Below are 20,139 nucleotides of genomic sequence, written 5' to 3'. Positions count from 1 at the left end.
AAATGACACGTGCATCCTAAGAGGACAGAAACCACACCAAAGCCATACTCCAGTCCTAAGGACTGAAACGCAGTTTGGTGCAGCTTCTGGCCTCTTAAGATGTATGTGTCATTTAAGCAGCATATCTCCAAAGTGACCCGAAGCAGCTTTATCTTGGCCTGTCTGTTCAGGCCCTATATCTGTTTTAAAACATCAAATCCTACTCACCTTCCACGCTATCAGAGCAAGAGGTTCCAATGCCAGTGTCCCCACTGTCAGAAGCTATGCTGTGCCTTCTGATATGGTTACTCCGACTGCTTGATGGACCAGTTGTGGCTTGCCACAGTGAATCAGGACCAGGCAACCATCCTGATGAGGAATATTCTGGGCCTGCCAAAAGAAGTATATTATTTAAAAATCAACTTTATAAAACTACAAATTAGGTTATAGGAAAAGCATCCACATGTATAAAATTAAGAAACAACAAATCCTGCAGCCATTTCTATGGCTCCCTAATGATGCAGAACCTGCAAATGGATTGGAATTCATAAAAATAAAAACTCATTAGTTCATCTAAAATAATGTCCCTACTGATATACAACTTCGATTTGGTTGAATCCTAGAATACACTCAAAACTTTTCTTTACAAAAATTAATAATCCAATATTCCTCTCTCTATTAAGATTTTGATAAGACAGTCATAAATTTTCACAGATTGAAAACTGTGCTGTAAAAGTTTACTTTTCAACCTGTATTGTTAAAATTTATTCATTCACATTCATTTATGTATTAATTGGTTATTTTTTAAAAAAACAGAACAACAATTATTTTAATTCCACTTTTAGGTATGGACTCAAATGTTCTCAAAAAGAGGTTCAACAATTTCCCTCCAGTAGAGTTCTGCTATGTAACACCTGTAAGACCCTTGACTAGAGGGCAAATTTCAGCGACAATGACATTACTCTATCAGAATGATTGAGAGTCTCCATATTAAACAATCATAAACTATTTTATATAAATCCCAAACAGAACAAAATATGGCCAATCTCATTCAGTCCATTAACTGATAAATCTCACAAACGTTCCTCCTGGTCTCACAAAAGCATATGAGCACAATGTAGCACAAACCATCTCCTATAGTCAGGAATGCCACCTATACCCACCATTACAAATGATGTCAAGGAAGAACAGAGATTCTATTACATTTTGTGTTTTAATAATCATCAAACTTATTCCAATCTTCTATCAGTGCAAAATAACTAGAGTTCAAAAGTGTTCTTTAAATAAAGCAAAGGGAACACCATGAAACAATTAACTAATGGGAATCTTGCATTAGTTAATTGCAATTAATACATAACAATATATTGTTATGTATTAAACAGCACACAGATGAACTTTCTGAGACAGAGAGTAACTCTGGCCTGCTGTTCATGAAGTGTAATCTAGAGGTCCTTAGTTGTTGTTGTGTGCCTTCAAGTCTATCACAGTGTTTTTGGGGCAAGATTTGTTCAGAGGGGCTTGGCCATTGCCTTCTCCTAAGGCTGATAGACTTGGCCAAGGTCACCCAGTGGGTGAGCTGGGAATCGAATCCTGGTCTCCAGAGTCATAGTCTGACACTCAAACTATTATGCTACGCTGGCTGTCCTTATAACAGGATTATTAAAATAATATCACTATGTGTAATAGAAACAACAGTAGGTTTCTTGGCCAAGGGGCAAATTGAACCCTAATTGTTTTCTATTTAATTACTGTACTATTGGCTTCTTTTATAAATATTCACCACCTTTTGTGAACCATTCATTCAAGGTATTTTTACTCTTATTTCAGCTTTATACTTGCATTTAAATTGGTGTCACTAACAGAAAGATAGGCAGGTGCTGTGTTCCCCCCCCCCCCCGCATCCTGCCCCATTTTCTGTTTGTGCACACATCCAGAAATGTGCTGTTTCAGCAAGATTACCTATGTCATGCAGTTTAACAAAACAATTTTGTCTCTTCCCACCATTCTAGGCATGTGTGGCGGGTTACAAACCGCCACTTGGGACGTCCTCAGGACGTCCCAGTTTTAAAAAGGGGCGTCTCTTCCAGACGCCCCTACTCCTGTTACGGACTCTGTCTGTAACAAATGGCGGCGGCCGTTCCACACGGCTGCCGCCATCTTGACGTAACGGACACTGTGCGTCCGCACGTCGCGCGGTGCTAATGACGTCGCGAGTGCGCCATTGGCGCGCCGCCAGAAGAAGCTCCATTTTGGAGCTTCTTTTTTGCTCCGTAAGGGAGCCACGTGGTTTGGCTGCGGCGGCTCCCTTACGGAGCAAACAGCAGCGCCGAGAGACCGCCGCAAAGTGGCGGTTTGTAACGCCTCTGTGTTTATAAAACTGAGGTCCTCAAATGTTTAAAGAGTACTACAGAACACAATAATGCCAGCTGCCATGTTATCAATAGTATTCCCAGTTCCCTAATATTTTTTCCTCTTCTATACACTTGACTTTACAATAGCAATATCAGTGTATATATCAGTAATTGTACTGAGCCAAGCATAACATGGGTAGACAATACAAGAGAATGTCCATGATGTCTGGTCAAGATACCATCATTATCATGCTGTTCCTTCTTCAATCATGTCAGTCTGAACAGACTGACATGATACTCTGTTTGTAAGGAGAGTGGGTTGGGAGAGCACTACACACTGATGACAAGAGACATTTCAATAAATCATGAAACTCCTGCCAAGGCCTAAATTCCCCAGATTCCTAAGGACCTCTTAAATGCACAAGATTCCATGAATATGTTCAAATATGTATAAAAGAAGCATTTCTGGATATTAAACAGGTCAGTTTCTTTCTATATTAGGGAAGATCACATTGAAGCAGCAATTACATGGATAATAGCTTGGTCTCTGCCCCAGAACCAATGTCTACCCCTGACATAAATACTGGAAACTTTTGCAAAGGCAAATGCAATTGACCCTGCATATCCATGGATTCAGCACTCGCGTATTCAACCATCCATGCCTTGAAAATATCCCTCCCCTTCCAAATAAAATCCAAAAAGAAAACCTTGATTTTACCCTTTTATGTAAGGGACACCTTTTTACTATACCACTATATGGCTTGAACATCTATGGATTTTGGTATCCACAGAGGGTCCTGGATGTGGATGTCAAGGGCTGACTATACTAGTTTAGAGACCAGATACAATAACAATGTTGTGCAAAAGCTGCCAGTGTGTTTGGGGGGGGGGGAGTAAATAGCTATTCATCAAGCCACTTTATGTCACTTTATGTCATTGTCTCCAAATGACTAGCAGACTCTTAGAAGGAATTGCAATAACAAGTTCAAATACAAAAAAAAACCTGCAAAAGGAACAGTATTTCTTCCTTTGTAGAGCATGAGTTCCTTGCATAGATTTACATAAACCAACATAAAACTCCAATACTGATTTATATCATAATTCTAAATTTATGACTATAACCTCTAACATCTACTGAAATAATTGATATACCTTACTTTCATTCAAATTTCATATAAATAATATAATTGTTTTTAGTGAATGGGCACTAGATCTAAGCAATTTTCAAACTAAACACACATGGAAGTGCATAAAGTAAACAACTAATATTGTAAAATTCATAATATTCAATCTAACAGAAGGAAGAAGAAGAGAAAGAGCACATGGGGATTCAAAAAAGAGGATCTCAGTATGAAAAAGTTTTCTTTGATATTTTCACCCAGCACTTCCACCAAGCAGTCATCATCATTTATGCAGTGGCACATGAACACAGCATATTAATCCCTAGCCCAGAGGGCTGGAAATGTAATTAGAGAGGCACATGCAAGGCAAAATCAGCCTGTAAACAATCTGCTTCAGAATACACTGAGAAGTTTTTTAAAGCTCATGTTTTGAGTGCATCTGTGTAATAAATAAAAATGGCATGAATATCAACCAGCACGTTCTCAGGTTTCATATCTTTAAGATCTCATCTATTGAGAATGGAAATCTGTGACACTGCAATCAAAGGACAAGAACTATGGCAAATGACATTTAAATTATTTATTTATTTATTTATTTATTTATTTATTTGCATACAATCTAAATTTAATTTTAGTGATGCACATTTTTAGAGCTTGTATCAAGGATTTTGTTTTTTAAGTCAACTGCTTTTGCTTTAACAAAACAACCTCATGAGAATTTCAGTAACCAGGGAGAAGCTCCTTTGTTAACTTCAACTAATAGCTATTTCTCAGGGCAAAGCTCCATTTCCTGTCTTTAAAACGTACTTTCTTTCACATGTACATACACCATTCCAAACAGTGGAAAAGAAAAACATTTCTTCATTAATCTTTGTGGAACAGTGCAAACTGCAGCCATCATTCAATTAAATCATTTAATTTATATATGCTAAGATTCATTTATCTAAATGATTCTGCTTGCACAGTTGTGCTTTATTATTCAAAAGTGGTGTGGATAGGGCTTTAGAACAGAATTCTATAGCTCTCTTATTAGTTATTTCTCTGCCTATCAACTTCTACACAGTCAGTTAATTCATAGCAAAAACAGAAATCTTAGTTGCAGATGTTTCATATTTCATTTTGGCACACAAAAGCAATGCATTAGCTCATGCCTGCAACACTGGCTCACCTCCCCATCTTTCTGACCAATACACTCTTCACTCTACAGTAACTGTTCCCCATTACTACTTATGAGGAGGTTACTTTTATATATATATTTTAAGGTGTTTTACACCATATGGTTTTCAGAGTAGAGTTTTAAACAGTCTTGCACAAAATGAGCTTTCACTTGTAGGTGCTTACAACTGTTATGCAGCTTTTTCGGAATTATGCAGTTACTGCAAACCACGGTGAAAAGGAGAATGTAACAACAGCTGAGGCTGCCTGGCAAAATTAACAAACTGTACAGAACTGAGCATGGCTTGGCTGCACAAAGCTTTTGCATACTATAAAGCGAAGGTACAGATTTGCCAAAACTAGACATGAGGGCTGAATCATATTACCATTTATTGTATGGCAATAATTCAAAAGACTCACTGTGTGGCTGTATGCTGAAGAGCTGCTAGTATCAATCTGACCTTGAGGTGAGAAGCATTTCACCACACTCCTAAAGCCACTTGGAAACCAGATATTAGCTATATATGGGATGAATTTTAAAGTTATCATTGTACAAGATATTTTATATCGCTAAGTAACTTTTACCAGGAGATTTGTCTTCATCTAGTTAAACTAAAAGGCTGAATACAATTCCACCTATTCACTTTGAAATCTTGATAATCTGGGCAAAATAATGCTTGGTTTACTAAATAACAAAGAGCTAGAGATAGCCAGCATCTATACACAGTTAAGCCATCACCAAGTACCATGATAGGTGAACAGTGCTTCAGTAAGAAATAAAAGGTGAGATCACATGCATCACACTGTTACTAATGCCTTCTTTGCAACCTTTCCCTGAAGGGAAATACAGCTCAAATCAGGTAAAGAAGTAGTTTTGTTAACTGCCCTCCAGTCGATCTCGACCCATGGTGACCCTGCTGAGATATTACCAAGGCCCTCTGCTCTGCTCAACTCCTACAAACTCATATTCGTGATCTCATTTTTATTATTATTATTATTATTATTATTATTATTATTATTATTTATATAGTGCTGTAGATTTACACAGCGCTGTACATATAGACAATAAAATCAATAAAAATGAAAACTGCCAATGGCGTACATTCTACAAAATACAAATAAAACAATAGATAATAATACAGAATAGAATTAGATAAAATAAGGAGGCCATTCATCTTGCATGCAGCCTTCTTCTCTTTCTACTTCTCTCCACCTTTCCTAGCATTACTAGTTTTTTCCCAATGATTCATGCCTTCTCATGATGTGTCCAAAGTATGCCAACCTGAGTTTTGTTATCTTGGCTTCTAGGGAGATTTCTGGCTTCATCTGCTCCAGGACCCATTTGTTTGTCTTTTTGGCTGTCCAAGGAAACCTTAGCACTCTTCGACAGCACCACATTTCGAATGAGTCTATTTTCTTCCTATCCTTCTTAACTGTCCAGCTCTCACATCCATACATAGCAATAGGGAATACGGTGGCTTGTACAATTCTTACTTTTGTGCTCAGTTGTATATCCTAGGACCTTCTCTAGTTCTTTCATTACTGTCTTTCCCATTCTAAGCAGAGGCTGGATGGCCATCTGTCAGGGATGCTTTGATTGTGAGTTCCTGGATGGCAGGGGGTTGGACTGGATGGCTCTTGCAGTCTCTTCCATCTCTAGGATTCTATGATTTCAAGTTGTCAAATATCTGGAGAACACAAGGTGTGGAAGACTGGTATAGACTAACCCAGGACTGGAGAACCTGTGTTCTTCCTCCAGGGTTGTTGAATTCCAATTCCCACCAGCCCTAGACAGCTTGGTCAATGGTGAGGTACAATGGGAATTCCTGTTCATCAACATCTAGAGGACTGGAAGTCCCAAAACACATTCCAAAAATAGTAACAGCTATAATAAATAGCCTTCACTGAATTAACAAATATAGTATGTTGTAAGATCTTTCTGCAATACATATCATACCTAATCGAAAATATTTATCTTCAGAACTCTACAATCTATACCAGTGCCATAAATCAGGCCTTGCTGAACAATCCATCTCCTAGATCTACTTAAGCAACACCATATGGGAAAACCACAGGGAGATGTTATTTTCATTTTATAGCCTATTACATATAATCTATCAAAATAAGCTTAGAAGAGGACACAAATTCAAGTACCTTTATTACCACCTTCTTTTGACAGATTTTAAAGAATAGTAACTATTACTCCCATTTTACAAGTGAGAACCTGAGGCTGAAAGCCACCCTGCTCTCCTATGGACCTAACAGGAATTTGACCCCTATTCTCCAGGATCCCAAAACAAAAATAAAATTAAAAATGTAATCATACATTTTCTGCATATATATTATTTTCTATTTTATTCAGGGTATGTGTGTGTATCCTTTAAATTAAATGTTTACAGTTTCAGTTTTGTTTGCAATAACCAATATACTGCAGATCTTCAAGTTGTGTAACTGCACACATAAAAGCTAAGAGTCAAAGAATTCTGTATAAAGCCAAACCTTTAATGCATCAATTCATTCTCAGGTCATGTAACAGAAGCTTCAAAGTACTTAATACAAGATACACACACACACACACACACACACACACACACACACACACACAGGCGGGATACAAACCGCCAAATAGTACGTCATCAATACGTACTAGGGTTAGGAAGGGGCGGTGCTTCCGCACCCCCCTAACCCTAATACGTATTGAATACGTACAAGAATTAATGATAATGGCGGGATACAAACCGCCGCTTTGCGGCGCTTCCCCGCCGCCGCCGCTTGCTCTGCGCGGGAGCTGCAGCAGCCAAACCGCGCCCCTGGCGCCTCGCTACGCCGCAAACGCGACTCCAAAAGAAGCTCCATTTTGGAGCTTCTTTTTTGCTCCGCGCAGGAGCCGCGCGGTTTGGCTGCTGCAGCTCCCGCGCAGAGCAAGCAGCGGCGGTGGGGAAGCGCCGCAAAGCGGCAGTTTGTATCCCGCCATTATCATTAATTCATTATTACATCTCAAACCGACAAAAAGATCAGCACAGCCTTCCATACCAAGGCTGCATCCACTGCAGAAATAATCTGGTCTGACATGATTATCCATAGTGGCTTTTCAAACTATATGGGCTAGAACTGGATAAAAATAAATTTTATCAACTTTCATCTAGTAGCCAATTTAGGTTAAGCATTCCTCAAAGTGCAGAGGACAACATAATATTCACCTTCATACAAAGATCACCCAAATATAGAAAACAGCACATGAACAGAACCTAAACTACTTTCACAAAACTCAGCTTATAGGAATCCTACTCATAATCAAACACTTTGAGTCACTCAAATCTCATCATCAGATAGTTTCTTTCACTCTTAGAAGAGGCACTAGAACAAAGGAAACAGATCCAAATCATATACAGCAAGCTAAATAGTGTTCATCGCCATTTTTTTCATTTCCTTCTGTTCTGACCACAAATATGAACAGAAGCTTTCACAACCTTAATACACCATGTGACAAGTTCCTACACCTGAAAGCATGGCAACCACTGTTTGTTAGTGCCTTCGTTTTGCACTGATGGTGCTTATTAAAATCCAGCAGATTAAGACATATCAAACTAGTACACAAAATTTAAAAAAATCTTTTATAGTATTTTTCAACCCTTCTAATGCAGAAATGTAATTTTTCAACTGTGCAACCAAAGGAAAAAAACTGAACTGATTGGATACCTCTTGCAAAATGTATGCGCAACACTAATATCTCAATTGTTGTTGTTGTGTACCTTCAAGCCATTTCCAGCTTATGGCAAACCTAAGGCAAACCTATCATGGGGTTTTCTTGGCAAGATTTGTTCAGAGGAGGTTTGCCATTGCCTTCCCAAGGCTGAGAGCATGTGACTCACCCAAGGTCACCCAATGGGTTTTATGACCAAGCTGGTAATTAAACCCTGATCTATGAACCCTGATCAAACTACTATGTCCTGCTAGCTCTCTTAATTATCTTAGTACTATACCCAATTTTGTGGAAAGAAATCACAATGCTTACAAGTGAACTTAATCATATATGGTATATTACAAAAGGAAAATAGAAAACTTTAGCAGCTGTGTTTGGTGTATGATATGCATTGTACTTATTTGGTTAGTACAGGATGAGAACCTTTTTAAAGAAATGCCAACAACGCTAACCAAGTCTCTGAAAGCGTAATGAAGAACACAATAATCACAGCTGTGTAGTAAACTAACCAACAGTGTGTAAGCTGTGTTCAACTCCTGAACATCAGATTACAAACCAAAGATAGGATTCTAAAGTTATGTGGAGGGCAGAACAGTTGATACTGGAGACAAGTGCACAAGCAGCTTACCTCCTCTTATAGCATATAAGAAACAACAAATGGCTTTTTCTTAACAATGACATATGTTCCTTCATGTACAATTTAAGACATTTCTTATCTATGAAGCTGGATTGTCACTGCACATGGAAGCAATGCATAGAAAAAGCACTTCAAAGAAGATACATGCTGTGTTTAACATTAACAAGTGAGCTGTGTAATAAAAACTCACTCTGCTAGGATTTTAAGCTAAGACCATGGTCCACTGCCAAACAAGGATGAATCTAACATGCAATTGAGAAGACTGCAGCTTTTGTGAGGCTGCACTGAACAATGAATGTCTTTTTCATTCATTACTGCTTCAGAACAATGCTGATTTTATTTTACAGTGCTTAATAAGGATGGTTGTTTACAGTTTTTCTTCTGAAATACAACATTTTAAGCCTCATTTTTGAAAACATGAACATTTCATCAGCTGCTCATTACTGCAACATAACCAAGTGCATGAAGACTGCAACTGAGCATTAACCCCAGAAACTGTCCATCAGAATGGTTAGGTGTCAGTTTGACAGCTGTGATCTTGTTTCCTCTTTTCAGCCATCTCCACCCCCGGAAGAAAAGGCAATGTTCTGTATGAGCCTCCATCTGCTTTGAGATTTATTTTATCCCTTCCTTGCTCATTATACAATTTTGTACCCAGACATGTTTGTTACAGCATTTCCTCAAAATAAATTTTAAAAGGCCAAACTGGGTGACAAGAGAAGCAATGCCACCAATCAAAGCAATCCCAGCACAAATCAACATCATAAAATGCAAGTGAAAGATATAATCAGAAAGGCATGGCAAATACAAAGTTCTGTTGAAAAGTGGCAGGTATGCTAAAAATTGAAAATCAATATCACACAGACTATTGTATTGTACTGTATTGAAATATTGAAAAATACTGTATTAAAGATACAGAGTCAATGACAAGGTCTTTGAGTTTACAGTCCATCCTGGGGAATCCCAATGAAAAGGTGTTTTCAAATTACTGCACTGTCCAATTTGAATCTTATATCGAAGACACAAGAAATCTAACAACACCAGTAGTGCACCATTCAAGCCATTAGTGCATATACAGAGTCAGAACATTCATCAACCTAGTCAAATATTTTTGACAGGGATTGGCAGCAGCTCCTTAAGTTTCAGGTAGGAGTCTGCCCTCCCTCCTTAAAAGATGCTGAGGACTGAACCTGCAATCTTCAGCATGCAAAGCATAAGCTTGCCCCTCTAGTACAGCTCTATACATGGTACCTGTACCACTAGACAGCTAATGTCATAAACTCACCATTAATTCCCTTTCTTGCAAGGACAGCCCAGCATTCTTGCAGGCCACTGCCACTTTTGCATTCTTGTCTGTAGGGCTCCAATTTTTGAGCTTTAAAAGCTCAAAGCAGATATATACTTGATTTTTCTCCCCACCACGCCAGGCCCCAACCCATCCCACCCCCCAAAGATGTCTTAATTTTTGCTAGCCAGTTTCAGCAGTTGTTTTGTTTTAACATAACCATCAAATTCATGAGACACCCCCCAAAGCTCCTAACAGATTGTGATCTCATCACATATGTTCAATTTTAAATTATGACATTACCTGTGATGTTGGACACAGTCATTACATATCACCTGTGGCTAAGATTTGGCAAGAAAAAAATATATCTTATTGAGAGATCAACAGATGCTGTCAACAGACTGCATTTCTCACATATTAACAACTGCATAGATTCAGGTAATTATTTCATGAGGAGAAAGATGATAGCTGCCTTCTTGAAAGTTTCTGGATCAAGGATCTAAATCATTCAATAATTAAGCAGCTATTCTTCCATGAAAGCATTTCAAAAACACAGTTTCAGAAATATTCCTCACTGAACTTCACTTTATAGAGTATAAAACATTTTAAAAGCTGTACTGTAATTACTTGACCATGATGGCCAAGTAATTTAATTCCAGGCCTCCTTGATGGGTACTCTTTGATATACTTGTCAAAGTTTGGCTTTATGGCCTCTTAACACAAGGAAGGCTGTGTTTATTTACCCAAAGGGCTGGCACTCCAATCTGCAAGATGGAAAGAAGGCATGTGGTGCTTCTTGCACCCTACTTTCTGCACAGAAGGCTGGTGTTGTTCAAAACGGTTTTCTGAATCCTTTCTTTTTCCCTTTAAAGCAAACTACGTATTTCTCAAGTCTGTCAATCACACAACTGGACTTCTGTGAACAGCGTCTGTATGTGTGTGTGTGTGCGCGCTTGAAGCCACCTATCAATTTATGGGAGGCCTATGAATTCCATAGTTTTCTTGGAGAAGGAATACTCAGAGGTGGTTTTGCATCCTCTGAAATACTGCCTATGGTACCTGGTATTCATTGGTGATCTCCCCTCCAAGTACTAACCAGGGCTGACCCTACTAAACCTCCAAGAATCAGATGGGATCTGGTGCCTTTAGGTTATTTAGACCTCCTCACGATGCTGAAAAAGCATTCAAAAGCACTGGTACATTATAGACTCATTAGAAAAGACAGTAACACTAGGAAGGGTAGAGGTTAGCAGAAAGAGAGAAAGATCACAGGCCAGATGGCTAGACTCAATCAGGGAGGCCATGGACCTGAATCTGCAGGACTTGAACAGAAGAGTTGAGAATAGGGGCTCTTGGAGATGTCTCATACCCAAGATGTGCTTGTGGGCAGCTAACAACAAACAACAAAGTATAATTTCAGGAGTAGCCATACTGGCTGTAAAACAAACAAAACAAAAATCCATCTTGTGTGTTGATAGCTTTCTTGGGCCAAGCAAACGGTACAAAATTAATCATATCTAGTTTGTGAAGTTCACAAGATTTTTTATCAAGCAAAAATGCTAAAATAAAGTGCAAAGAGATAAAGTGATGGTGTTTGTGTCACTGCATCTACATTTTCCCTCTGAGAAAGGAAGTGAATGTAGATTAAAAATAGGGCCATCACTATGGCCTTAATGTAACTGGGGAAAGTAACAAAATAGAGGCAGAAAACTTAGGCTTCTCCAAAGTGCTAGCAACAGAAGCAGACCCATCTGGAGGCAGGGACGTAGCCGGGGGGGGGGGGGTCTTGGGGTCTGGACCCCCCTTTCCATTAGAAAAATGAATGGTGTGTGCTGCTGCGCCGCCACACCCAAGCCCCATTATAATGGTGTCACTTAGTCTGGACCCCCCCTTCCTAAAATCCTAGCTACGTCCCTGCTTGAGGGGAGACATATGAACCTCCTTTTCAATTGTAACACCTATTCATTTATCATACATTTAAAAAAGAATAATCTGAGTGTGGAATGGCCCCTGGTGCACTTTGCCTCTATGAATTACCCATTGCCTCCCAGAGCCCAGTCACATAACTGAGGATAGTCTCATAAAATGTCTCTGAACCATGGGAGGTAAATGATGAAACAACTGCATATGAATGTTAGGATTCATTATAAGCTAATTTATCAATCACTGCTATCTTCACAGCTGCCACCCTTGAAGACAGGTTTTCAGAACTTATTTTTTTAAAAAGCAAATCTATTGCCAATATGATCACAGAATCAGAGTTGGAAGAGATCTCCAGTTCCATCAATAGCAGACGACGCATTAGGCCTCAGCATTCACACATTCCAGGAAACCATGGGTATTTTTATAGTTGCATAATGCATACTGAACATAATTAATATTTTATGATTCCTTAGGAATTCTCAATTTTTGGTTCTTCTGATACTTTGCACCTCAGCTCCTAGAATCCCTTACCATGGGCCATACTGGCTAGTATACCTGAAAACTAACATCCAAAGCAGTTTGAGGACAAACGGTTAAGAATCACTGCTTAAATTGTTAGTCCTATTGGTAATGCAATAATCTCTCTCCCTGTCAAATAAACTGGGAAGAAATCATATGGCTGGATTACTAGGGAAGGATGAGGAGTGAAAGGATTCCACCAACACAACAGCAGCTGGGCATCCTGAAGTAGAAACCAAGTGGTGGACTGAAAATATGATATCACAGAATCATTGAGTTGGAAGAGATCACGAGGACCACTCAGTCCAACCCCCTGCCATGCAGGAATACACAATCAAAGCACTCCCAATAAATGGCCACCCAGCCCCTGTTTAAAAACAAAGGAGGAGACTCCACCACTCTCCGAGGCAGTGTATTCCACTGTCAAACAGCTCTTACTGTCAAAAAGTTCTTCTTAATGTAGAATTAGGTAGAATCTCTTTTCCTGTAGCTTGCATTCACTGCTCTGGGTCCTAATCTCTGGAGCGGCAAAAAACAAGCTTGCTCCCTCCTCAATATGACATCCCTTCAAATATTTAAACAGGGCTATCATATCATCTCCTAACCATCTCTTCTCCAGGCTAAACATACCCGGCTCCCTAAATCTTTCTTCATAAGGCATGGTTTCCAGACCCTTCACCATTTTGGTCACTTTCCTCTAGACATGCTCCAGCTTATCATATCTTTTCAAATTGTGGTGTCCAGAACTGAACACAGAATTCCAGATGAGTGGCATTATTACTTCCCTCAATCTAGACACTATACTTCTATTGATCCTAAGATCGCATTGGCTTTTTTAGCTGCCGCTTCACACTACTGATTCATGTTCAACTTGTGGTCTACTAGGACTCCACTTTTACATGCACTGTTTTGAAGCCAGGTGTCCCCCATCCTATATCTGTGAATTTCATTTTTTCTGCCTAAGTGCAATACCTTATATTTCTCTTTGGTGAAATTCATTTTGTTAGTTTTGGCCCAGCTTTTTAATCTATTCAGGTCATTTTGAATTCTGATTCTATCCTCTGGGATATTAGCTACCTCTCCTAATTTGGTATCATCTTAAAAACTGATAAGCATGCCCTCTATTCCTTCATCCAAGTCATTGATCAAGATGTTGAATAGTACTAGCCCCAGGACAGAAGCCTGTGGCACCCCACTAGCCACTTCTCTCCAGAATGAAGAGAAGCCATTGGCTGAGCACTCTTTGTGTTTGGCCAGTCAACCAATTTCAAAACCACTAACAGTAGCATTGTCTAGCCTGCTTTTTACTATCTTGTTTGCAAGAATATTGTTGGGGGAACTTGTTGAAGGCATTACTGAAATCAAGATACATTACATTCACAGCATTCCTTTCATCTACCAAACTGGTAATTTTATATAAAAAAAAAAGAGATGAGATTAATCTAGCATGCCTTGTTATTGAGAAATCCATGTTGACTTTTAGTGATTATGGCATTCCTTTATAAATGCTTACAGACCATCTGTTGTTTAATGATCTGTGCTAGTAACTTTCCTGATATTGATGTCAAGGTAACTGGGTGGTAACTGTTAGGATCCTCTCCCCCCCCCCTTTTTATTTTTAAAAAATGGGGACAACATTTGCCCTCCTTCAGTCTGCTGGGAATTCTCTTGTTCTCCAGGAATTCTCAAAGATGATTGACAGTGGCTCTGATCTTATATTTGCCAGTTCTTTTAATGCCCTTGGATGAAGTTCATCTGGCCTTGCAGGTGTGGATTTCAAAACTGAGGAGCAACCTCTTATTCCTGCAAGCAGTAATCTGCATTGAAACCTCTGCCTTGTACAGCCTGACCCCTGCTAGATCTGGGCTACCAATTAAGCAGTGTTCCCTACTGAATATCTGTGCACATAACTTTATCAAACAGCGAGAACTGATATGTAGGTTTAAGACTTATTTTCATAGCAACACTGAACAACAACAGAATTCTTGACAAACAGAATTTAAAAGCCAGGGATTGTTAACCACCAGAATAATGAGGAAAAATTGGCTAAAGTATAAACTTCTTAGCAAAGTATTATGTCATCATAGTTCAACTAATCTGGTTGGTCCAGAGAATTGTTATATTCTAGAATATGCTTCAGCCAATGAAAATACAACTTCAACCAGTCAAGAAATGGTATACTGAGCAACACTTCTTCTAATGTTCCAGTACTCAGCAGGCATAATCATTGCTACAAGTGGATGATATGGATTTTAGTAAACAAATTAAGCTGAATAAAAATCACCATAGGACAAGGAGTTCCAGCTTTGACAACAAGAATGTCATATTCTGTTTGTCAGCAGGACACATCTATTCAACAGCAACAATCTTTATTTATCATTCTGTTTTATTCCGCACTTCAGCATTATTTAAGCAATCTAGGTATACAACAATATTGATGTAACAGTAGGACATGCTGGGAGGCACTGTCAATTCTTAGTAACAGCTGTGCATTTCTCACAAGCCTCTCTGTCCTTTTACTTCAGGAGAATGAACTGTCGTTAGAAAGATTTTCTGATTGTTCTGAAAGGCTTGGAGCCTTTTCACCACTTGTTTTTCTGCTACATATTTTCTCAAGAGGATGAAAATAACTGTGGTATATCACCTGTTCTTGTCTGGGTCTTCCCCCGCACAATTTTTTGTGTACATTAATATTGTTTTGAGAATAAAAGCCATTAAAATATTTATCGTTATCAGCCAGGATTGCCTTCATCATCCCAACATGGCCCCAATTGCCAGGGATGATGGCAGCTGTACTCTAAGAAGTCTAGACTAGAGGGACACACACTGAGAAAGGCTGGCTCACTTTAGATACTAAAATCCTGTTTTCTTAAAGGACACTCTTATTTTAGTTTTACTGTAGCTCTCTGAAATTTGCATTGGTCTGTCTTTTTAGCCCTTCCAAAATGGAAAACTTTACCAAGTGAGTAGGTCAAAATGAAATGATTGATGCTCTGAATGGAACAAGTAAACAAGATTTCAAAAGCTAAATACACTTGGCATATGTACCTGTGATGTAAAGAAATTAATCACTAATAACCGTTAAACGCTTGCCCTATTTTACTCTGTAACCTATGAAATAACACATAAAACAATATGAGGTGAGATAACTTTTGTATCTGATGGGACCTTGGTATATATACCCAAGCAATAAAATCAGTATGTATTATTATTTATTATTATTAACCTTTATTTATAAAGTGCTGTAAATTTACACAGCGCTGTACATACAATCTTTTTAATTGGACGGTTCCCTGCCCTCAGGCTTACAATCTAAAAAATTGTAATATTTTTCTCTTAATGAAATCAGTATTGTAATATTTTCCTATTAATTAGAGAGAAAACAAATCATTTCTATTCTTTATAAATACTGAAGAACATAAAAATGATCTTAGTGACATACATTCATTTTTACAACTGCTATAATCTCATCATTAAAATATAAGTCCTTTCTCAAATCATGTATATCTCCTAGTGAATTGAAAATAAAAAATCACTTTTTAAACAACAACTGGCTCTCTCTTTCCAAACTTAATAAATGAATGGGGGCAGACAACAATTAAATCAGCATGGTCTCTAGAACTGTCCACACATATAACTTAAAGCTTTATATCCCACTCATCAGATATAGTGAACAGTACAGTAATTCAGTATTACCAAAGGAATGACCATTTATCCTCAAACAGTGTGATGGCAAGAACAGCTTGTTCTCAGATACCGCAAGCAAACTGCTCCACACCAGTAAGAAAGTTTAAGAGTTGATGTCTAATTCAACTTTTCAACCATTGGGGCACTGATATTCAGCATTATTTTTGTCACGGTTTCATCAGAGATAATGCCGTTGAGTGCCTGTCTTATGGCGACCCTAAGATGAACCTCTTCTTACTGGCATGTGAACTGGACAAGCCAAAATGACCACAGATCTAAATGTCTCCGAGGTGTGGCATAGTAGTTTGAGCGTTAGAGATCAGAGTTCAGATCCCAGCTCAGCCATGAAACCCACTGAATTAATTTGGGCAAGTCACACTCTCTCAGCCTCAGAGAAAGACAATGGCAAACCTCTTCTGAACCAATCTCACCAAGGAAACCCCATGATAGATTTTTGCCTTAGGGTCGTAGTAAGTCAGAAACAACCTAAAAGGACACGACAACCACAACCACAAAAGGAATCCCTCCCACTGAAGTCTCAACAGGAAAGGGCTCTCAGTTTAGGATTATGGACACCATCCTCATCTTCCTTCAAAAATAAAGTCTTTTCTTTCCCTGAGTTATCACTGCTTCCTGGATGCGTTTTCTGCAAGGCAACTGAAGGGGGTCCATGGCTGGAAAAGACACACTTCTTTTATGTCTCTTAAGGCCATGTGCATAAAGAAGGAAGGAAGGAAGGAAGGAAGGAAAGAAAGAAAGAAAGAAAGGCGGCTGTAATGAAATCTCCTCCTCATATCCTCATTTCTCAAAGTCCTCACAAGCTACCCCAAAGGAAGAAGAAATAATAATAATAATAATAATTATTATTATTATTATTTTGGAAGGGATTCTCTCTCTCTCTCTCTCTCTCTTTTGGAAAGAGTAAGATTTAAAGGCGATTAGGGAGAGAGGGCTAAATATAGCCTCAATCTCATTGCAGGGTTTGATGGTTTAAATGGCTCCCTCAGAAGTGGAGTCCTCTCCCTTTTCTTCCTCTCCATGGCAAGGAAGCATCCACACTGGAGAAATTATACGGTTTGAGACCGCTTTAGCTGCCCTGGCTCCATGCTGTGGCATTCTGGGATTTGTAGTCGGCTGTGGCACTAACATTAATATTGATTAGACTAAAAGACATTAAAATATGTGTCATTATCAGCCAGTTTTGACATCATCATCATCATCATCATCATCACAACATGGCATCAAATGTCAGGGATGGTGTCAACAGCTGTCCTCTAAAAAAGCTAGAGCAGTGGTCCCCAAACTGTGCCCTTTAAGAAGAGATTTTGGACTTCAACTCCCAGAATCCCAGACTATTGGCCAACATGGCTGAGGCTTCTGGGAGCTGTAGTCCAAGATCTCTTATTAAAGGGCAGAGTTTGGGGACCACTGAGGAAAGGCTGGTTCACTTGAGTTGCTAAGGTTTCTACCAGAGGTGCCACAGCCAACTACAAACCCCAGAATGCCACAGCATGGAGCCAGGGGCAGCTAAAGCGGTCTCAAACCGCATTACTTCCCTAATGTGGATGCAACAACCCTTCCTCCCAGGCACTTCTTTTTCCCCAATCTCTCTCTCTGGTGCAAAACACACTGCAGAAACAATCTAGTTTGGGGTTGCTTTAACTGCCAGTGCTGGGGAATCATGGGAATTGTAGTTTATTGTGGCACCAGAGCTCTCTCTCTCTCTCTGACAAAGACTAATAAATGTCTCACAGAAAACTACAGTTCCCAGAATTCCCTAGCATTAACCCGGTTTAGCGCCGCTTTAACTTGTCTGGCTCTTTGCTATGGAGTTCTGGGAGCTGGAGTTTGTGGAGGGGCCCAGAGCGGACTCCAAACAAACTCCAGCTCCCAGAATTCCATAGCAAGGAGCCAAGACACTTAAAGCGGTGCCAAACGGGGTTATCTCTCCAGTGTGGATGCAGCCTTAATGGCGTTAACGGTTGAAACGAGAGAGAGAGGAAAAGCCCCACCACTAAAAATAGAAAGCGCCCTCCATTTTGAGAGTGGCCTTTCTGGGGCAGGAGAGCCCTCCTCCCCCTGGGAAGCCCTCCTGGGTCCTTGGGTCCCTTTTTACCTGCCCTGTAGTCGCCCTTCTGCCCCACTTCGGAGAGGAGCCTCCCCCACATGGCGGCCTCCCAGCCTGGTCCAAGAGGGAGGGAGAACCGGGGCCGGCGGCGAGGAGAGACGGACGGACGGAGGGACGGGGGTCACTGCTGGGCTCCCACGGCTGGCCCTCCTCTGGCCTCCTCTCTGGCCTCTTCCTCCGAGGCTGCCATCATCTTCTTCCCCCTGGCAGTGGCTGCAGAAGGACGGACAACGCTCTCCTTGTGCCACTGCGGCGACGGCCCTCCTCCGCCTCCGCCTCCCAGGAGCACCCGCCCGCTCTCCTCCTCCTCCTCCTCCGCAGATGCTGCCGTTACTCTTCTGAGCAGGAGGAGCAGGAGGAGGGAGTCCATCTTGGGCACTGCCCTTCCTCCCTCCCCTGCCCCAGGCTCTCGTCTTGGGAGGGGAATACCAAGACATAGCCCTCTCGGTCGGTGGGGTCAGGGTTTGTAGAGAGATCTTCTTGCAGCACCTTTGAGGCTCACTGCAAGAAAGACCTTCCTAGGCGTCAGTCTGCTTCCTCAGATGCACTTGGAGAGCTTATTAATAAGGATAATAATGATAATAATAATAATTACACTCATCCCTCCATATTTGCAGCTTTGATATTTGTGGATTTGATTACAGTATTCCCTGATTTGATTAATATGTTCTCTCTAGGCATATCTCGGTCCTCCTCCAGTGCAACTCTATGGTCAACTTTAACCAAAAGTCAGGCTGAAAGACCCAGGGATCCCTAGAGAGAGACTCCTCTAGGCCTCTGGCTCCTCCAGGGCACTTCTAGGGCCAGTGTCTGTGGGACCCAGAGGTTCCTAGACAGGCATCCTCTCGGGTAAAAACATCCTGTTGTTGTGATTTCTGCTTTCCTCATAGTCATGGGTCTTGTGCCCCTGACCCTAGCAAATATGGTGGGACAAGTGTATCTTGTAGAGAGATCTTGTAGCACGGTTTTTTGTGGGTCTTTCGGGCTATGTGGCCATGTTCTAGCAGAGTTCCTTTCTTTCTTTCTTTGAGAAAGAGAGTCTGCTAGAACATGGCCACATAGCCCGAAAAACCCACAAAAAACTATGGATGCCAGCCATGAAAGCCTTCGACTTTTTCTTGTAGCACCTCTGGGACTCACTGAAGGAAAGAAAATGGCAGCATGAGCTTTCCCAGGCTTTGGTCTACTTCCTCAGATGCATTAGGAAGAGGGGGAGAACTTATTGGGAAGTGTTTGGGATGGGGAAACCAATGCTGCATCCATCCACACTGCAGGGCATAATCCGGTTTGACACCACCTTTGCAGCCTTGGGATTCTGCAGATGGCAGTTTGCTCTGGCTGTTTAAGAAGTTAGGTTTCTAACATGATTTATCTGTTGTCCCAATACAACATCTATCTATCGATCTATCTATCTATCTATCTATCTATCTATCTATCTATGTTCTACTTTTATTTATTTTACAGTTAGCCCCTGAAGTTTGTGGCAAGGTGGAAACGCGTTGGGTTTTATAAGATAATAAAAGTTTGTGGACCATCAACAGCACCTGACTCCTCATTTCCTTTAACTCTTCTAGTTTGTTCTGGCACCTCAGAAAAGCCTTTTCTAGGCCTTGTGTGGCCAAAGAAAAGCTAAAAAGCACTCCTAGAAATA

The 20,139-nt window shown here is 40.2% G+C and overlaps 1 protein-coding gene across 3 annotated transcripts in view; it reads right to left on the bottom strand.

The window, feature by feature from the left end:
- CEP85L (centrosomal protein 85L) overlaps nucleotides 1–18,747 on the bottom strand; it is a 129,994-nt gene extending 111,247 nt beyond the window's left edge. For all 3 annotated transcript variants that reach the window (XM_089530502.1, XM_089530503.1, XM_089530504.1), the window contains exons 1-2: nucleotides 18,477–18,747; nucleotides 208–369 (exon numbers count right to left, since the gene is read on the bottom strand). In XM_089530502.1, coding sequence (XP_089386628.1) covers nucleotides 208–369; nucleotides 18,477–18,528 — 214 coding nt within the window. In that variant the 5' untranslated portion in view covers nucleotides 18,529–18,747. The remainder of the gene's footprint in view (nucleotides 1–207; nucleotides 370–18,476) is intronic.
- Nucleotides 18,748–20,139: the final 1,392 nt, after the last annotated feature.

The sequence above is a fragment of the Sceloporus occidentalis genome, unplaced genomic scaffold (assembly GCF_023333645.1).
Source record: "Sceloporus occidentalis isolate IW3139 unplaced genomic scaffold, rSceOcc1.0.p SCAF_6, whole genome shotgun sequence".
NCBI classification, from domain to species: Eukaryota; Metazoa; Chordata; class Lepidosauria; order Squamata; family Phrynosomatidae; genus Sceloporus; species Sceloporus occidentalis.
Note: the sequence above shows the minus strand (reverse complement) of the source record. Positions and strands in the feature narration are given on the sequence as shown.